Source organism: Channa argus, chromosome 12 (genome assembly GCF_033026475.1).
Source record: "Channa argus isolate prfri chromosome 12, Channa argus male v1.0, whole genome shotgun sequence".
In the NCBI taxonomy this organism is placed as follows: Eukaryota; Metazoa; Chordata; class Actinopteri; order Anabantiformes; family Channidae; genus Channa; species Channa argus.
In genome coordinates, this window is record NC_090208.1 from 24,994,340 (window position 1) to 25,011,778 (window position 17,439).

At 39.9% G+C, this 17,439-nt stretch overlaps 5 protein-coding genes across 5 annotated transcripts; 2 read left to right on the plus strand and 3 right to left on the minus strand.

Moving 5' to 3' along the window:
• Window positions 1-1,595: 1,595 nt before the first annotated feature.
• LOC137137110 (histone H2B 1/2-like) lies at window positions 1,596-2,571 on the minus strand. The gene has a single exon (XM_067522992.1). The coding sequence runs from the start codon at window positions 2,449-2,451 to the stop codon at window positions 2,080-2,082; it is 372 nt and encodes a 123-aa protein (XP_067379093.1). The 5' UTR covers window positions 2,452-2,571; the 3' UTR covers window positions 1,596-2,079.
• Window positions 2,572-3,078: 507 nt separating this feature from the next.
• On the minus strand, window positions 3,079-4,065 carry LOC137137114 (histone H4). The gene has a single exon (XM_067522996.1). The coding sequence runs from the start codon at window positions 4,011-4,013 to the stop codon at window positions 3,702-3,704; it is 312 nt and encodes a 103-aa protein (XP_067379097.1). The 5' UTR covers window positions 4,014-4,065; the 3' UTR covers window positions 3,079-3,701.
• A 6,467-nt stretch (window positions 4,066-10,532) lies between these two features.
• Window positions 10,533-14,723, plus strand: LOC137137093 (secretory phospholipase A2 receptor-like). The gene is made up of 5 exons (XM_067522974.1): window positions 10,533-10,655; window positions 11,883-12,257; window positions 12,343-12,699; window positions 13,641-13,738; window positions 13,988-14,723. Exons 1-5 carry the CDS (start codon window positions 10,586-10,588, stop codon window positions 14,105-14,107), a joined length of 1,020 nt encoding a protein of 339 aa, XP_067379075.1. The 5' UTR covers window positions 10,533-10,585; the 3' UTR covers window positions 14,108-14,723.
• Window positions 14,724-14,948: 225 nt separating this feature from the next.
• LOC137137102 (histone H3) lies at window positions 14,949-16,315 on the minus strand. The gene has a single exon (XM_067522983.1). The coding sequence runs from the start codon at window positions 15,859-15,861 to the stop codon at window positions 15,451-15,453; it is 411 nt and encodes a 136-aa protein (XP_067379084.1). The 5' UTR covers window positions 15,862-16,315; the 3' UTR covers window positions 14,949-15,450.
• LOC137137103 (histone H2A-like) lies at window positions 16,181-17,287 on the plus strand. The gene has a single exon (XM_067522985.1). The coding sequence runs from the start codon at window positions 16,248-16,250 to the stop codon at window positions 16,629-16,631; it is 384 nt and encodes a 127-aa protein (XP_067379086.1). The 5' UTR covers window positions 16,181-16,247; the 3' UTR covers window positions 16,632-17,287.
• Window positions 17,288-17,439: the final 152 nt, after the last annotated feature.

The following is a 17,439-nucleotide window of genomic DNA, read 5'->3' on the forward strand; positions in this document are numbered from 1 at the left end:
ACTTTCTGTTTATATAGATGTTGTTATCATCATGTGCAGTGTGACTGTAGAAATACAAGTATTGTTCTGTGACCTTAATATGAGAGATAGCCACTCTATCGATTCAAACAATGAAAATGTGTTTTCTGAAGACTTAAATCTGTTACTTTAGTTTTATGAACAACCTGTTTTGTGAACACATTAACAGAACTAAATTAAATCTCTCTCATACAATAATTTCCATTCAACTATTCACGCCAATATAAAACAAACTCCGTTTGTGTTTCTTAGTTCCTGGTCAGACTGGAGGAGAATGGACTGAGTGGAGTCACCATGAACTGGAGAGAACAGCCTGATGGGAAAGTTTTCCATAAGGAGAAAGAAGCTGATGTAACTCATGATAAATGTTGAGTTCATACCTGCTAATACATAAAGTACATGTTCCTGTAGTTATCAGACACAATATTTAACTAGAACCTGCTAAGAAAAGAGAACCCTAACCCCCACTCTTCAATATTACTGTGTGAGATTTAAAAATGTTGTCGGCTGAGCTTTTCAAAAGTGCGAATTAAAGTGCAGCACTGTCCTCTTGTGTCAGGTGTCTCCACTGCAGTGACCAAATCATTGTGTGTGACAGACGGTGACTCAACTGAGGCTCAATAATGCTGGAGACCATTTAAGACAAATTAGGATTCAGTAAAGTGTCGCATCTGCTTTTCTGTCTGTCTCCTTTGGTTTACTGAGGTTATTTTTGGCTTTGATGATATATTTATGACAAATGACTTAGTGATTTTATTAAAGTTCTCAGTTCTTTGCATTTTGCATTGTTTTTGATTGTGTTTTTATAACTGAGAATTTCAGAATTAGCTCTCAGTTGTATTAAAAATGTCAAGGCTTGCTGTCCTCAGTGTGTCACCTGTCACTAAACTTTTACTTAAACCACCGATTCACAACAAAACTCCAGGCCTCTGCACAGTAAGGTCCGGGTCTTAGAGAATTGTAGAGAAAACCGAAGAAACAAAGCACTATGTGACAGAACCGGACTCAGAGTAGAGGCCATCTGCCTCATGCATCTGCATGTTGGTTAATGGGCCAGATTTTGTTTCAACTGCCATGAACCCCAGTTCCATTTGGAGACTGATCTTATTTAAAACAGAAGGAAATGACTGTAATTTGGATTTAACTAAGAGACTCAATCCATATACATTCTGGTGCAAAAAAATATGTTAAATAAAATCTGCCCAAAAGGAAAAGATCTCTGTGCAGCTGGATCGGATGCAGCTTTTTATATTTGATAATAAAAAATATGATACAATTTTTAAGCTCTGTGAATTCAAAAAAATATTTTTTTTTCTATATTGAAAGTTTACTTTATCATAAAGCAAGATTACTTTAAAAATGATCTTGCTTTTTTTTTGAGTATTTAGATGATGCTTGGTCAGAAAGTGTATTATATAGAGAATTTGATTATTATGTATTTATTATAAAGTCTTGATATTTACTGTTAGTGATTAATCTGCTGGAAGCTGATTCTGCTTTGTGTGTCATGTAATCCCATGACACACAAAAACTTGGGGGATCATTGTATGACGAACATTGAACATTTATTGATTTGCTTCTCAACTTAAACTCATGACGGACCAATTGTACATCCAAGTTTAAGTACAGTAATCTCACAGTTTCATATATACAAGTTTTTCAAAGTTCAGCTGAATCCACAGGACTCGGTAAGAAGCCGTGTGCCTGCACAGCTACACACTGAACGAGTCTTTTCTACCTTGTTGTGGTCCCCACCACCTTGTAGGAAAGGAAACCATCAAAGCGCCTGTGATCTCACTAATAACATGAGTGAACTTAAACATAACACAACACAAAAACAGAGGAAACCCTGGTTGGCTCATATAGGTGTTATGACTAATAAAAACCATAACTTAAATGGCATTTAACCTTTGCTAAATAGCACTGATTAATTTTGGTCATGACGGGACTTAAAATAATATTCATTAACACGAAGGAGGAAACGTGGGTCTTTAGTTGGACAGTACGTGGCTCTTAAAAGAGCCTTTGGGTTGAGGTGTGGAGCAGCAGCAATACAGCTGGTTACTTGGAGCTGGTGTACTTGGTCACGGCCTTGGTTCCCTCAGACACGGCGTGCTTGGCCAGCTCACCGGGCAGCAGCAGCCTCACGGCGGTCTGGATCTCCCTGGAGGTGATGGTGGAGCGCTTGTTGTAGTGCGCCAGCCGGGAAGCTTCACCGGCGATGCGCTCGAAGATGTCGCTGACGAACGAGTTCATGATGCTCATGGCCTTGGAGGAGATGCCGGTGTCGGGGTGGACCTGCTTCAGGACCTTGTACACGTAGATGGCGTAGCTCTCCTTCCTGGTCTTTCTCTTCTTCTTGCCGGTCTTGGTAGCGCTCTTAGAGACGGCTTTCTTCGAACCCTTCTTCGGTGCTTTCACTGGCTCAGGCATTTTACAGACTTTCTCTGAACCTTTCTATTCTGTGAATGAATGTGATGAAGCCGAGATGGAGGATTTGTTTTCCCTTCATGCAAATACAACTGTGATGTTGCGCGCACAGCATTGGCTGAGACTTTCAAGGCGATTGCGCATGTGTCACACAAACGGCCAATAAACTTCCTTTGTGAGGAGACTGAAAAAAAGAAAAGAGTTGTATTGCATCGTCCAACTCCACAATATCAAAATAATGACAGTGTTTACATGCAGAGTCCCTGACACATAAACACAGAAATAATAAACAGTTTTTTGATAACAGTATCAAACTATCACCCTGATAATAATTAGAACAGAAGTAAGTATCAGAACAAAGTGAACATGAGTCCTAACGTTTTTTAAATGTTTATTTTCCTCATGATATTCTGTCAAATTTAAATTCAAAAGTGAAAACAGCGAAGTCCATACATCACGAGAATTAAACTTGTCAGAAATCTCATCTGGAGCCAAGTTAAACCTTGACTAAACAGAATGAGTTTGGATTTGAGCAGAACAGGAAAAAACAAAAATCAGGTAACATTCAGGTTACAGAAGAAATGAAAACTCTGTACCTAATGATCTGTAATAATAATGATGTGAAATAAACAAGGAGGATAAACTGTAAAAAAATTTAAGTTTGTAAAACTAAATATAGTGAAAATCCTTCTCTCCAAACATAACTTATCTTCTCTGAAAAAGAAAATATAATCTAGTTTTAAAAAAAACATGTGTAACTTTGACATCGCAAAGGCAGAACAAATGCAGTCAAACAAAAGACATGGAGGTTTCGTTGCTGTGGATTTAGAACAGTAATAAAAGATTAACAATGACTGCAAAGAAATGTAGAAAAACGTTTGTACTGCAGCAGTGACCTTGGTTTTATTTCTGAGGTTTTGGCTTTGGAAGGAGAAACTATAAAACTGTTCTTAATGGTTGACTGATCTCATTTTAATATTCATTTAAATAAAAGTGTTAATAAGGTTAGTTTGTACTTAGGACTGAGAAGTGATGCACTTACTATATTGTCCTGCAACTATAGTAAAGAATAAAACGCAACTTTGTGAGATCACAATAATATCACAGATGATTTAACAGCATAAGAAGAGAAAAAGTGTCACAGTACATGTTCAGTTTAAATTTCTATTGTGCACATTGAGGAAAGTGACTCTTCAGATGAGGTGGCGGCTCTTAAAAGAGCCTTTGTGTTTGCGTTCTGCCGTGGATCAGCTTTAGCTTCCGAAGCCGTACAGGGTGCGGCCCTGTCTCTTCAGAGCGTAGACCACGTCCATGGCGGTCACCGTCTTCCTCTTGGCGTGCTCGGTGTAGGTGACGGCATCACGGATCACGTTCTCCAGAAAAACCTTGAGAACACCGCGGGTCTCCTCATAGATCAGACCGGAGATCCGCTTCACGCCACCGCGGCGAGCCAGACGGCGGATGGCGGGTTTGGTGATTCCCTGGATGTTATCACGGAGAACTTTCCGGTGACGCTTGGCGCCTCCTTTGCCGAGTCCTTTACCTCCTTTGCCGCGACCGCTCATTTTCTTAGAACAGAGAACAATGAGAAGCTGGGGGACAGAGCTTCGGCTTTAAGGCGTCTCTCTGTGGACGTAGTTGAAGACAAAAATCCAATGAGACACAGTGACTCTGTTTCCCAGCTGCATCCTGTTCACAAAGGTCCATCAACAGCAGCAGAAAGTGACAGATGGTCTGAGTCAGTGTCTGTTCACTTCACAATCTGTTCACTATTTTACAGCAAGTGACCGAAAAAAAGCCTCTGCATCTTTCAGCAGCATCATGGCTTCCTAACTGATGTTTTCACTGTTACTATAGTAACTTAGTAATTGATTAATAAAACATGTACTAAGGCTTCATTATCATAAATAATATTGATGATCACAGTCAAAATGTTGGATTTACAATTGTTTTTAGTGCTGGTGGAGGAGGTCTTGTCATAAGTCAAATGTCAAAATTAATTTCATATCTCAAATTTTACTGCCTAGTAATAATGATGATTACACACTATATTTTTCTTTTCATTAATAATCTGGATTTGAAATGATCTTAGAGTAGCTAGTTTGCAGAAATCAAGTCTTACTTTTCACACCAGTGAAACTTTTAAAACAAGAACATATTTGCTGTCAGTTCACAGTTGAGCTGCAAACAAATTTCAAAGGTGAAAATACACAAAGTGTAGCCCAAAAACTACAACAAAGAAACATTTTATTAATGACACTAAGTACAGATTGAGATGTGACTAAACTTGTGGAACCAAAGAAGCAGCTGCAGAAGGTGAAGCTGACAGTTTCTGACAACTCTCCTGTTTTATGTCTGCTGCCTCTTCCTACTGTTCTCACTCTGTCTATAAATCACAACCTGTTAACTGAATTTCAGCTGCTTTCAATTTTTTAAACCAAAACATTAAAGCTGATTTGATTTTGTCTTAGGTACCTGTAAAGGACCTAGTAACTAAAGCTGTCAAAGAAATGTAGTAGTATTTTCCTCTGTGGTTACAGAAAGATTGAAAACATCACAGCACCACAAATCCTGTTCTTTTTAATTATTCCCACAAGAAGAAAAACAGATGAGAAGAAATTTTACATAAGCACATGGATTTCATGATACTTTTACTTAAATGACCTGAGGAGCCTACTTCTTTCACGACTTGTCGGCCTTTTAATGCACATGATGGTTATTAGATGGAGTTTTCCAGGTAGTGGATTGGAGAAAATCTCCTTTTAACACTATTTCTGACACTATTTCAGCACAACTAGTAAATGGAACTTGGAGCACTGAGCTGAGTTTGCACTAGAACAGATTAGAAGGCGAATCTGCTCATGTGTGATTTAATGGATGTTACAATGCACCTTTAATTAAAGGGGAGCTCCAATGATTTAATGGTGAACCTTCATATTGGGAAACTCAAGAATGGGTCAAGCTGCCGAAAACTGATCAGACTTTAGAAAAGATCCTCCAGAACCACGGGAGACACTGAGCACCTGGTTTTATATTAGTATTTCCCTGCTCTGACCAAGGAGCCAGTCTCCTCCAGTCCCAGCACAGGGGGGAGCTGACTAAAAGAGGAGGTGCACTATGACAAACACTAAAACTTGCCCTCACCCAAACCTCCCTGTTCTTCTGCTTCCTCGTCCTCCCGCTGTACCAGTCACTACAGTACTGCTGTTTCTAAAATCCTACAAACTCAAAGTCAATACCCAAGTAAAACATACTCCACTACAAGTAGAAGTACCAAGTGCATGTACATGAAGGAGACGTTCAAGTCCAGTCCAGATTTGTTAATAAATGTCAAAACTCTCTTCTTTCCTGATAATAAGTGCAAACATCTGTGTTACTATGGAGACGTAGTGTGGAAGCTAATTTTAAGCACTTTCTGTACTGGCAGCTTGTTAATTCATTATCAATTGTAGGTAAATGGTGATTTTACAGATTTTCCACTTTAGCTCTAGTTTGGTGAACATGTGTATGCTATTACATTTCTCTGGCTGCTCATACAAGTCCCTCCAGAAAGTCACAACATCGCAGCTGCAACAACTAATTTACCCGATCCAATGTGAATTCTGCGAAACCTTGCAATTTATAACAACAGAAAAACAGATTTTTCTCTAGAATATCTTTTCATGAACATTAGTATTTTAGACCATTTTAAAAAAGGATTGCATCTTCCTAAAGATTGTCCTATATGTATTTTGGTCAACCTGCTCCAACTTATGTCATCTGAGAGGAAAATTTATACAAGCTGAAAAACAACTTGGTGTCACCCTGTAAGAATCAATGTCTGCACATCAACTAAAAGTAACGAGAAAGTTGAGTAAAATAAACGTAGCTGAGTAACAGAAGATGCAAATATTCCAGTAAAGCATCAGTACTACAAAATTATACTTCAGCACAGCATTTCAATCAATGCTTCTTACCATCTCTGTGCTACAATTTAGGTATTCATTTCAGATGGTATCACTTTTTTTTGAGTTGTTAAATTTAAAGAAGTTGTTGCTTAAACTTTATGCTTAGTGAAAACAATTTCCAAAGCCTGGACTCGGGAAAGATTTTGGGCCCTGTCATGGTGACGATCCAAAGGGGAACAATGATTCACAGGCTGATGGGAAAGAGAGGTGAGCTTGTGGGTGGCCAACACCGACAACTTGCTTATGTATTCAAAACCTGCACCTGCAGGGTAAATAAAGTGAGCTTCCTATCTCATTCAATCTTGGTATAACTTATTCATAGACTATGCAAACAGGTTTTGCTATTTGTACGAATGTGTGCTATGTGCTGTACTGATAAGCAAAACATTTCAGACACACACATTTTTCTGCTCCAACATTCATCTTAGGAAATGTGTTAACAGATATGTTAACACATTTCCAGACAGTTATGTTTCACTTGTCATATTAAAAAAAATATATATATGAAGTCAATGAATAGCACACATGAGATATTTTAATCAATAGGAACACTAAAAGCTGCCACTCCAAAAGATTTTGTTCTGCACTTCAGAACATATAAAAGACTCGAGCCAGAGGATCTGAGACCATGGACCTGTTTTTACACTGGAAGCCTTTCAGACAAGTAGATAGATGGTCAGACACTTTATTAATCAGGAAGGAAATTTAAAGCATCCAGTAACCTGCCTAACGTAAAATGCTCCAATAGAAAAAATTAAAAAACACAATAAAATATGAATAAAAGAAAACCAAATATGAATAGGAAGAGTAATGAATAGTAATAGTACACCCTTATACTAAGCCAATGAAGCTAAGTGAGCTTAACAGAAAAAGTGAACCATAAATAAATGTCAGGGTCTCAGGAGGACTAACATAATGAAACACAATACCACAGTGCAGGGTGCAACTATGCAGTCATGGGTCCAGCTTTGTGGTACTCACAGGGGTTAAACAGTCTGATAGCCTGGGGGACAACAGACTTCCTCGGTCTGTTTGTGGAACAAGATTGGGTCAGCAGTCTGCCACTGAAAACACTTTCTGTCTAGTGATGTTGCTGTGTAGAGGGTTGTTAGCATTGTCCATTATGGCCAAGAGTTTATTGAGGGTTGTAATCTCAGCCACAGATGTTAGAGCCTCCAGTTCTGTTCCCAGCACAGAGGCAGCTATCTTCACCAGCATGTCTGCTGTGCAGCATCCCTCTTCTTAATGCTGCCTCCCAGCACACCACAGACTGGAAGAAACTTGATACCACTACGACCATCTCCTTGGTCTTGGAGATGCAGATAGTTAGGCCTACACCATGTCACAAAGTCTTCCACCAGGCTCCAGTTTTCCCCCTCAAGTTCATCCCTGATACACCCTATAGATGTGGCCAAAATTGGAGTTCCAAAATGTAGAGGGTAAAGAGGAGAGGAGATAGTCCCCGGTTGTGCCCTGTGCTGCTGACATACTGTGGTTTCCCTTGGAGTTAGTTTGTGATCCAGGTAACTAGGTGTGAGCCCACACTCATCTCGGTTATAAGTCTATAGGTTCCTGAACACTTACACTCTAAGCTCCTTCAGTGGTGCCATGCATGTCGCCTGAACTGTCATCCCAGAACTTCCTGAACCCTGTTCGCTGTCCAGCTGCACTTTTGAGAACCTGGTCAATAAGCGGATGTCTAAGAGTTTGTGTCTGACTTTCTTACATGTAACAGGTCCAAAAGCTCCAGGAAACCCGCCTCCAGCCTCTTAAATCCTCTACCTAAATGGTCTGCACTTATATAGCGCTTTTCTAGCTATTGGCACTCAAAGTAATGATGGATACCAAAAAATCGATATTTCGATTTTGACGGCCAATTTTTAAATATCGATCCTCAGGTTCAAATATCGATATTTTCTGTTTATTTATTCATATTTTCTCTGCAGTCATATCCGAATGTTTTCTGCTCCTTCTACATCAATTTGTATATTATTTGTGATGCACCGCATAGGAACTACTTTTCCTTCGCCGATCCGCCCCATGATCCACAATCTTCAACTAAACTTCTTTGACACATGCTCGGCAGGCTGGTGGCTCCTCCAGTCCGTGAATACAAATGTATCATTTGTATTCACGGACTATTTCGCTATGAACGTTCTGTTTCAAGAGAATTGTAGAAACAGGCAAAGTGTGTCTAATCCATAATTGGTTTTAAACAAAGGGAAGGAAATACAGATGGGTATATAAGACATACATGTAGATGAGGGCGAGTCATAGATATCAAGTGACATAAACTGTTCACCTGATAAAGAAAGTGTCATGCTGTTGTCATGGAGATAAGTCAGAACGTTTTATTTGAAATAATGAAAATGTTAAAAATGCCAATAGGTTGAACAATGATTTTGCTGTTGTTTTAATGTTTTTAATTATTCCCTGTAAGGGCTCACGTGATTGTGTTTCATCGTGATCAGATGATATCGGATCGGATCGATATCGTGATACTAGCCAAGGTATTACTTGGTATCGGATCGAATCTGAAATCACTGGTATCGCCCATCACTAACTCAAAGCACTTTACACTACACTGCGCGCCTGCGCCACAGTCACCCATTCCCAGAAGACCATTGTCCTACATTTCCCTGGATTTTGTCACTGGCCTACCCCTAACACCATCATTCTCACAGTCGGGCAGGTTCTCTGAGATGGTTCATTTCATTCCTCACACTAAGCTCCCTACAGCTAGTAACCTGCTGACATTTTAATCCAACATGTTTTGCATTTACATAGCCTCCCCTGCAATAATGTTTCAGCCCGAGGACAACAGTTTAAGGGGAAGTTTTGGACTGAGTTTTGCGCTTTGGTACAAATTTCTATGAGCCTTTTGTCAGGTTTTCACCCACAATTCAATTGTTAATCTGAAAGACTTAACCAACACCTGGAAACGGGTCCCTGTCTCCACTGCTCCCAGGACCCAATGTCCTGGGCAAGTACATCCACAACTCTTTACCATCTTTGCCACGGGTGCCCACACTCTTTCAAGTAGTCTACGGTTGCCAACCTCCGCTCTTCAAAGTTCGTGAAAGGGAAATCTCTGTTCCATCTGCCCACGTCTTTGCCAGAATATGTCACCTGGCTTGGTGTCCAGGACTACCAGAAGTGGGCTAGTGCACATTGCATCCCTGGTACCATATAGGGCAAAATGTTTGGCTCTCCTCTTCTGATCCCCCTCTCAGATTTGACAACAGGAAGTTGGCACCCTATTCCCTGGCATCTTCACAGTGTGAGAGTCCAGGTGTTCTTTGCAAACTCCAAGCAGGCTTTAATGTGTTTGTACTGAGGGGAATCTTCTGTCTAGCCACTCGGCCATTAAGCCTGTATTGGCAGAAGTGATGGTTGTCCTTCTGGAATTTTTTCCCATCTCCATAGAGGATCTTTGGAGCTCAGTCAGAGTGATCATCAGGTTTTTAGTATGGAGGCCACTGTGCTCTTGGGAACCTGCAGTCAAAGAAAATCATTTTTTGTAGCCTTCCCTAGATCTTTGCCAGTCAAGGTGTAGAAATCAATCAAGAGAAATGGGACGCACCTGAGATAAATTTAGGTCTTGGGTATGAATACTTATATTTCAGGTTTTTCTTTGTGATAAATGTAGACACATTTCTAAAATTCAGTTTGCACTTTGTCATCATGAAGTGTATATTAATGATCAAGATTTTGAACAACTGTAGTATCAGGCGGCAACATAACAAAATTGAAAAAACTGAAAAGGGTTCTAAAGATTTGAACTGACATTTTGGTTATTAACTGTAATATTCTACATAATTGAAATATAACACCAGATCACTTAATGACAGACCAGAAGAGATGGATCTGAGAGCTGAGATAGTTAAAGTTCTGTGAATATAATCCAAGACAAACTATATATATATATATATATATATATATATATATATATATATATATATATATATCTGCTGCTGTAAGAATATATATATATATGTATGTATATATATATATATATATATATTACAGTTTACCATCCTGTATGAAAATGCATTTCTTACCTAACTGCAGTAAGTTTGCAGTACCTGATGTGCTTTTCTAGAGAACACATTTTCATAAAACATACAGTGAGAATGTCTTTGCATAAACACAAGCCAGTTATTTTCATACATACACTTTAACACTTGTAAATGTGCATATTCAGTCCACAGAGCAGAATCATGATGAAAAGGATCTTGCTGGTTGTCTTTAGTCTCTCAGGTCAGTGAAATCTTTAATATTGTGATTATGTCCTCATTTGTTGTAGTATAAGATGATAATACAGAAATAATAACTGTTTTTTTTTATATATATTTAGTTTGGGTAAATATTTACTGAGAACATGTACTACAGTATAATTAAATTAGTTACTAATTAGAATGTTGATGATTACAATGGAGTTACATTTCACTCTAAACAAAACTCAACTGTGAGGTCCCTCAGATCTGCAAGTCAACCATAGGAGCCCAGGGTCCCACACTCAAGGTGCATCATGTCCATTGGGGTTTCAGAGATGGGGGGTGTTATGAAGTTTAAACCGAGCATCAGAAAAGGGAAGAAAAGTGACTTTGAGTGCACATTGTTGAATCTATGTCACAAAGAATTTAGTTCTGACAGCAGCAGAGTGTCAAACCTGGTACTAGGAAGGTGTATAGGAAAGTAGCCAGGGAGTGTTTATTAGAATGCAATGTACACTCCAGCAACACTGTTTGAGCGAGCATTAGCTCCCCGGGCACTTGTTGCTGCCCACTGCTCCCCCATGTAAATTGATTAAATGCAGAGATTGAATTTGATTGTGCATAAAAATGTATTAATTCTCAATGGCGACCAGTTAGATTCTCATTGTACATATGAAACAATTTGGACAATAAAATCAGCAGTAAGTCATCAAACGTCCTGATGAGATAAACTTTTTTCCCATATTAACTGTGCATCATATTATGAACCGGACTAGAGCAAAGAAGAAAAGTCCAAGAGCTGTTTGAGGATGAACATTTTATCAGTTTTTGTCTTGTTAATAGCTAAATCTTTCATTTTGTGACTTTTTCAATGTAATTACATGTTTATTTTTACAGAAAAAGTTAACGGCTTTTAAAATACTTCTTAAGTAAAATAAACTGACAAAAAATTTAACAAAAAAACTTGCATCTGAGGCCCCAATGGAAATGACACCGTCTGATTGGCTCACAGACAGAATTGGTGTCTCGGAATCAAAGTCTTCAGTTGGACCCTCACATCCACCTGTTGTTAATGTCATTGCTGCTGTTTTCTCTGCTGTGATGCTGTTACAAGTGATGCTTTTAGGACTTCAGTAGTCGAAACCCTACATCAGGCAACTAGTAATCTGTAACCTATTACATTTTAAAAGTGATCTTTCCAAAACTGCTTATTTGTTCAAATGTGTAAAAAGAAACTTAGTTTGTGGATAAAATCTTTGATTCCTCACAGGTTGGAGTCTCTCCACCTGCTTCCTCCATCAGTACTACTATGTTCCTGATTTAAAGAATTGGACTGAAGCTCAGAGCTACTGCAGACAGAGATACACAGACCTGGCCACCATTGAAAATACTGAAGAAAAGAACCAAGTTATCAACACAGTTTCATCTGCTGGTTACAACTCTTCAGTCTGGATTGGTCTGTACAATCAGATCAACTGGACGTGGTCAGATGGATACACAGGGAGTGGGGCTGATTTTAGGAACTGGTTGACCTCTGATAATGATCCAGACTTCATTTCAGCTGATCAGTTTTGTGTGAGTGCCGGAAATACCGGATGGTGGGATTATTATTGCAATAATGCTCTTGTGGTTATCTGTCAAAAAGGTAAAGAAAAAAAAAAAAACATGTTGATCTTAAAACATTTAAATCTCAGTGTGCAAACTCATTTCATTTCTTTCCCCAAACTCAGGAACTGCAGGAACTCAGCTGGATCCTGATTTTGTTTTGGTGAATGCAACAATGAATTGGACCAGTGCTCAGAGCTACTGCAGGCAGAACTTCACAGATCTGGCCACTGTGACAAACAACCAACAGAAGCTTATGATTCAGAACTTGGTGCCAAGTGGAGAAATGGCCTGGATTGGTCTTTTCAGAGATCCTAATTTCTATTGGTCTGATCAGAGCATCTTCTCATTCAGTGACTTTGATAGTGTTGAAAACAGAATTTACTCCCTGAACGTCGTATGTGGTGTTGCAGATTTGCAGGGATCCAGAAAATGGAAATTTTTGTCTTGTGACACAAGAAAACCATTTGTCTGCTACGCAAGTAAGTGTTTTGTTATCTGTCAGTGATAAAGAGACAACTTCTCTTAAAAGAAGTGATTTGTATTACCTCATCAGTCAAATTGGAGGATTCTTGATGGTTGTGGGTTATGCTGATTATGGATTTAATTATGAATTTGAATTGCTGATACTGGAGGAATTGATGTTCCCCGACTCCATACATGTGGAGAAAAGGGGTGAAAAATGTGATCATGGACTGCGATTCTTTTGCTGCTACTGTGGAAAATAAACTGGGGCAGATTGGAATGTGACTACAGGATATGAGTGATGGTGTTGTGATTTTGTGGTCAGAGTTGTAGAAATAATGTAACTTTTGAAAAAAATATGCTTTACTTGATCAAATGTGGAAGAAAAGAGAGGTCTTTACTGCTTCCCCCCAGGGGACTGTGTGATTTGAGATTATTGGAAAATGTGTTTTCTAATAATAAAGGTTTCCAGCAACTAATTTTAAGAATGCAGCAGATATAATAGACTATAATAATAAACTATAGACACATTTTGTGTTATGAACAGGTGTCATAGATTTATTTAATTTTAAGTTTGTAATGTTGCTGCTTTAAGTGTTTTTATGAACATAGTAAATAAAGAGGGAGAGAGGGAGCATCCTGGTCTGGTTCCCAGATGAAGACTAAAAAGTGTGTTACCAAAGCACTTTTAGAGATTTAAATTTACAGAAATGGCAGGAAGACTTTAGCCATGACACTCTGCTCCCATACAACTACAGGTTTTGAAAAACCTGTCAGAGCAAATGCATTTTACTATTCTGTTGTTGTGAAGCCATCGCTGTTCTCTTGATAATACTTTCAAACTGCCAGCTGAAGGAAACAACGTTAAGATGCTGTCTGAACTGATGCTGTATATGCTGATTCATAGAATCTAAGGTCACAATATCTAACCAACCTTGTTTCTTTGCCTGTGTCTAAGGGCCAATAAAGAGGCAGGTGATGAAGCTGAAAGTGAAGCTGGAGGACTCCTCTGTGGATTTGAATGATCCTGCTGTAAAAGCAGGGATTCTGAAAAAGGTACATGTCCAAAATCCAACTTGAGTGATGGCTGGAGGTCTAAACAATACTTAGAATACTTATTAAAATGTATAATACAAGTGTTTGCTTTCTGTGTTTTACCACTATAAAGTTTTAAAATATCTGTACACAAGTGCTTGTTGTGTGACTGTAGATCACAGGTTATTTCCTAAAACCCTCCAGCTATTTATGTCAACAACAGAAGAATCTTTGGATGGTTGTTTCAGTGTGGTTACTGTGTGTTTCCAGTTCCAGGACAGACTGAAGGAGAATGGACTGAGTGCAGTCACCCTGAAGTGGAGAGAACAGCCTGATGGGAAAGTTTTCCATAAGGAGAAAGAAGCTGATGTAACCCATGATAAATGTTGAGTTCACACCTGCTAATACATAAAGAACATGATCCTGTAGTTATCAGACACAATATTTAACTAGAAGCTGGTAAGAAAAGACTTGTCTTTACTCTTCAGGATTTCCACTTTTGTCACATTGTCTTTAGTCTTGCTTTGTTAACCACAGCCTCCTAAAATGTATAAATGTGCACTACTATTGAAACAAACCTATACAATACCACAAAATATTTTTTAGATCTATACTTATGAGGTCGGCTCTTTAAATCGGCAGCTCCTCCCCTTCCATCGCTGTCTCTGCCGTACACATGTAATTATGTTGATTATGTCAAGTCAACGGTCAGTTGCACATGATTTAATCATCAACTTACCTAAATGACAATAGTTGCCTCCAGTTTTTTGTCTTTTCTACTTGCTGCCTCCCACTCGAGTAACAATGTCACTGCCTCATTTCTTGCAAATCTACTTGATGTGTTTCATTTATCTTGTTTTATTCACTCTGCAATTAACTAAAACTGTGCATTTTGTTAATAATTGAGTAAAGTTAAAATAGCTCCTGGATTTTATAGCTTAGCATCTTGGGTCATTTCTTGAAACAACATTCTTCTCAAAGCTCAATATACATTCGTCATAGCAGTTTATATTTACAGCACAAAAATACATTTTCATCAACAAAAAGACACATTGTTGCAGGCAGAGATTTACATGCACTCATCATGGACATGACTCGTGGCAATGTTGGTCTTTTGAACATTTTTTTTAATTACACAACATAATTCATAATACCTAATACTACTACACAATCCAAAAATTATGTGATTTTTTTTAGGTTTTCTGACATCAAGACAGGGTTAAGAATTTTTTTTTTAATCACCTCTTGCTCCTCACTTTTACAAGAGAAGTTGTGATTTCTTTCCATTTATGACATGGTAGGAGTTTGTGTGGATATCTCAGCTTTAAACAGATGATAAATGTAAAACAGTGGATTTGTGGTTAATCCACTATCTCTCCACTCCACAGTAAGTCTAGTTTCATGTTCACACTTCATATCCCACAAGTCATTGCCAAGATGCTCATCTCGTCACTCATAGACTGTAGTTCAGCACCACCTACTACATTTTATAATAAACTTCATTTAAACTGAGCAGCTGTGTCAAGCACCACATCGGGTTCAACCCTAAAACTAGTCCCTGTTTGTAGTAACTAATAAGTATCCCAAAGTGATTTTTGTCTCTGCTGGGAATTAGTAATTATGAATTTTGAAGTAGTAATAAAATGAGAGAAGGAGCAAAGGAGGAAGATGGTCTTTAGTTGAGAGTGAGGCGGCTCTTAAAAGAGCCTTTGGGGGTTTGTGGAGGAGACTGTTTAAGCCCTTTCTCCACGGATACGACGGGCCAGCTGGATGTCTTTGGGCATGATGGTCACCCTCTTGGCGTGGATGGCGCACAGGTTGGTGTCCTCGAACAGACCCACCAGATAAGCCTCGCTGGCCTCCTGCAGAGCCATGACAGCGGAGCTCTGGAAGCGCAGATCGGTCTTAAAGTCCTGAGCGATCTCCCGAACCAGGCGCTGGAAGGGAAGCTTACGGATCAGCAGCTCGGTGGACTTCTGGTAGCGACGGATCTCTCGGAGAGCCACGGTACCGGGCCTGTAACGGTGGGGCTTCTTGACTCCGCCGGTGGCCGGGGCGCTCTTCCGAGCAGCCTTGGTAGCCAGCTGCTTCCTGGGAGCTTTGCCTCCAGTGGACTTACGAGCGGTCTGCTTGGTTCTTGCCATTTCTTTGTCTGTACTCTGTCTTTTCAAAAGAGCAAAAGTGGAGTAAAAGCGGGAGACGCGTTGCTCTTAAACCGTTGGACCGGCTGTGGAGACGGTGACGCTGCGACCGAGCTCCGGCTCCTGATTGGTGAGCGGCTCCTCCTGGAGCTCAGCTCCGCCTGGAGGAGTGAGTCCCCGCCTAAAGCTCGGCTGCTTATTGGCTAAAAGTCCTTTCAAAAGTTCCGCCACAAGCCCGAGCGGACCGCCCTCTGCTGAGCGGCTGGAAGCCTCTTTTCTGGTTGGTCTGACAGGAACCGTCCCGCGCCCTCTGCGGAAATATAAACGAGGGTTTGGGCTGTTGGAGCCACATTTCTCGGACTCTCGTCTCCATAAAGAAATACAAGAAAATGAGCGGTCGCGGCAAAACCGGTGGCAAAGCCAGAGCTAAGGCAAAGACCAGGTCCTCCCGTGCTGGACTCCAGTTCCCAGTCGGCCGTGTACACAGACTGCTGCGTAAAGGCAACTACGCCGAGCGAGTCGGTGCCGGAGCTCCCGTCTATCTGGCGGCTGTGCTGGAGTATCTGACCGCTGAGATCCTGGAGCTGGCTGGAAACGCTGCCCGCGACAACAAGAAGACCAGGATCATCCCCCGTCACCTGCAGCTGGCTGTGCGCAACGACGAGGAGCTCAACAAGCTGCTGGGCGGAGTGACCATCGCTCAGGGCGGTGTGCTGCCCAACATCCAGGCGGTGCTGCTGCCCAAGAAGACCGAGAAACCTGCCAAGAAGTAAACGAGGAGCGGCTTCAACAACACAACGGCTCTTTTCAGAGCCACGCACATCCAAACTAAAGAGCAACTTCTTTCTTTTTTTTTTTCAGCAGAAACTGTTTAACAGTCTCTGATATGAGGTCATCTATGAACAAAATCTTTCGTTTTCTGCTAAAATATGTGAAACTGCAGTATCTACACGGTGCGACTTTTCACCTGTGAGCATGTGTTGCTGTAACGATCAAGGACGAACAGATTTTCTAATAACCAACAGAACAATCAAGAACCACTACATATCTTTACAGTTTTATTTATCTGGGAAATTATATGAAGAGGTGAATACAAAGGAGCCGGTTCACAACTAAGCTTAGGCTGTAGAAAGAAACCAGTCTGTCTCACTTGAGGACATCAAGTGTCAAGTAGAAGATCACTGACTGTAAATTGTACAAACATTATTGATTTGAAATAAGACGTGAGGCGAAGTGTGATTGTAATTAGTGGAGGCCCCCTCTTATGCTGTACATGCATCTTATTAAAAAAGTCAAATGAATATTGTGTCATCACTTAAACATGTCAACAGTAAGAATCTGAGAATGACAAACCTAAATCCTGTTTGATTAAGAAGAGACATTAAAAAATGTTCATGTTTTATTTTCCAATCTTTTAAATCCTCCTTTTAGCCATCAAACACCCTCCAGATGAGAGTTAAACAAAGTGTGTTGCATTAGTTTGGGGACGACTACAGCAGTAACAGAACTAATGTAGGAAATTTCAAAAACCATCACCATTCAGAATGTTGCAGACTGTTGTATAGGCCACTCAGTGTTCAG

What these genes read in the sequence shown, in the direction of transcription:
- LOC137137110 (XM_067522992.1), bottom strand. Translation starts at nt 2,451, where the DNA reads ATGCCTGAGCCAGTGAAAGCACCGAAGAAGGGTTCGAAGAAAGCCGTC.
- LOC137137103 (XM_067522985.1), top strand. Translation starts at nt 16,248, where the DNA reads ATGAGCGGTCGCGGCAAAACCGGTGGCAAAGCCAGAGCTAAGGCAAAG.
- LOC137137102 (XM_067522983.1), bottom strand. Translation starts at nt 15,861, where the DNA reads ATGGCAAGAACCAAGCAGACCGCTCGTAAGTCCACTGGAGGCAAAGCT.
- LOC137137093 (XM_067522974.1), top strand. Translation starts at nt 10,586, where the DNA reads ATGTGCATATTCAGTCCACAGAGCAGAATCATGATGAAAAGGATCTTG. An exon ending in GGTTGTCTTTAGTCTCTCAG is followed by an intron (nt 10,656 to 11,882) that starts GTCAGTGAAATC and finishes GATTCCTCACAG; the next exon opens with GTTGGAGTCTCTCCACCTGC. An exon ending in ACCATTTGTCTGCTACGCAA is followed by an intron (nt 12,700 to 13,640) that starts GTAAGTGTTTTG and finishes CCTGTGTCTAAG; the next exon opens with GGCCAATAAAGAGGCAGGTG.
- LOC137137114 (XM_067522996.1), bottom strand. Translation starts at nt 4,013, where the DNA reads ATGAGCGGTCGCGGCAAAGGAGGTAAAGGACTCGGCAAAGGAGGCGCC.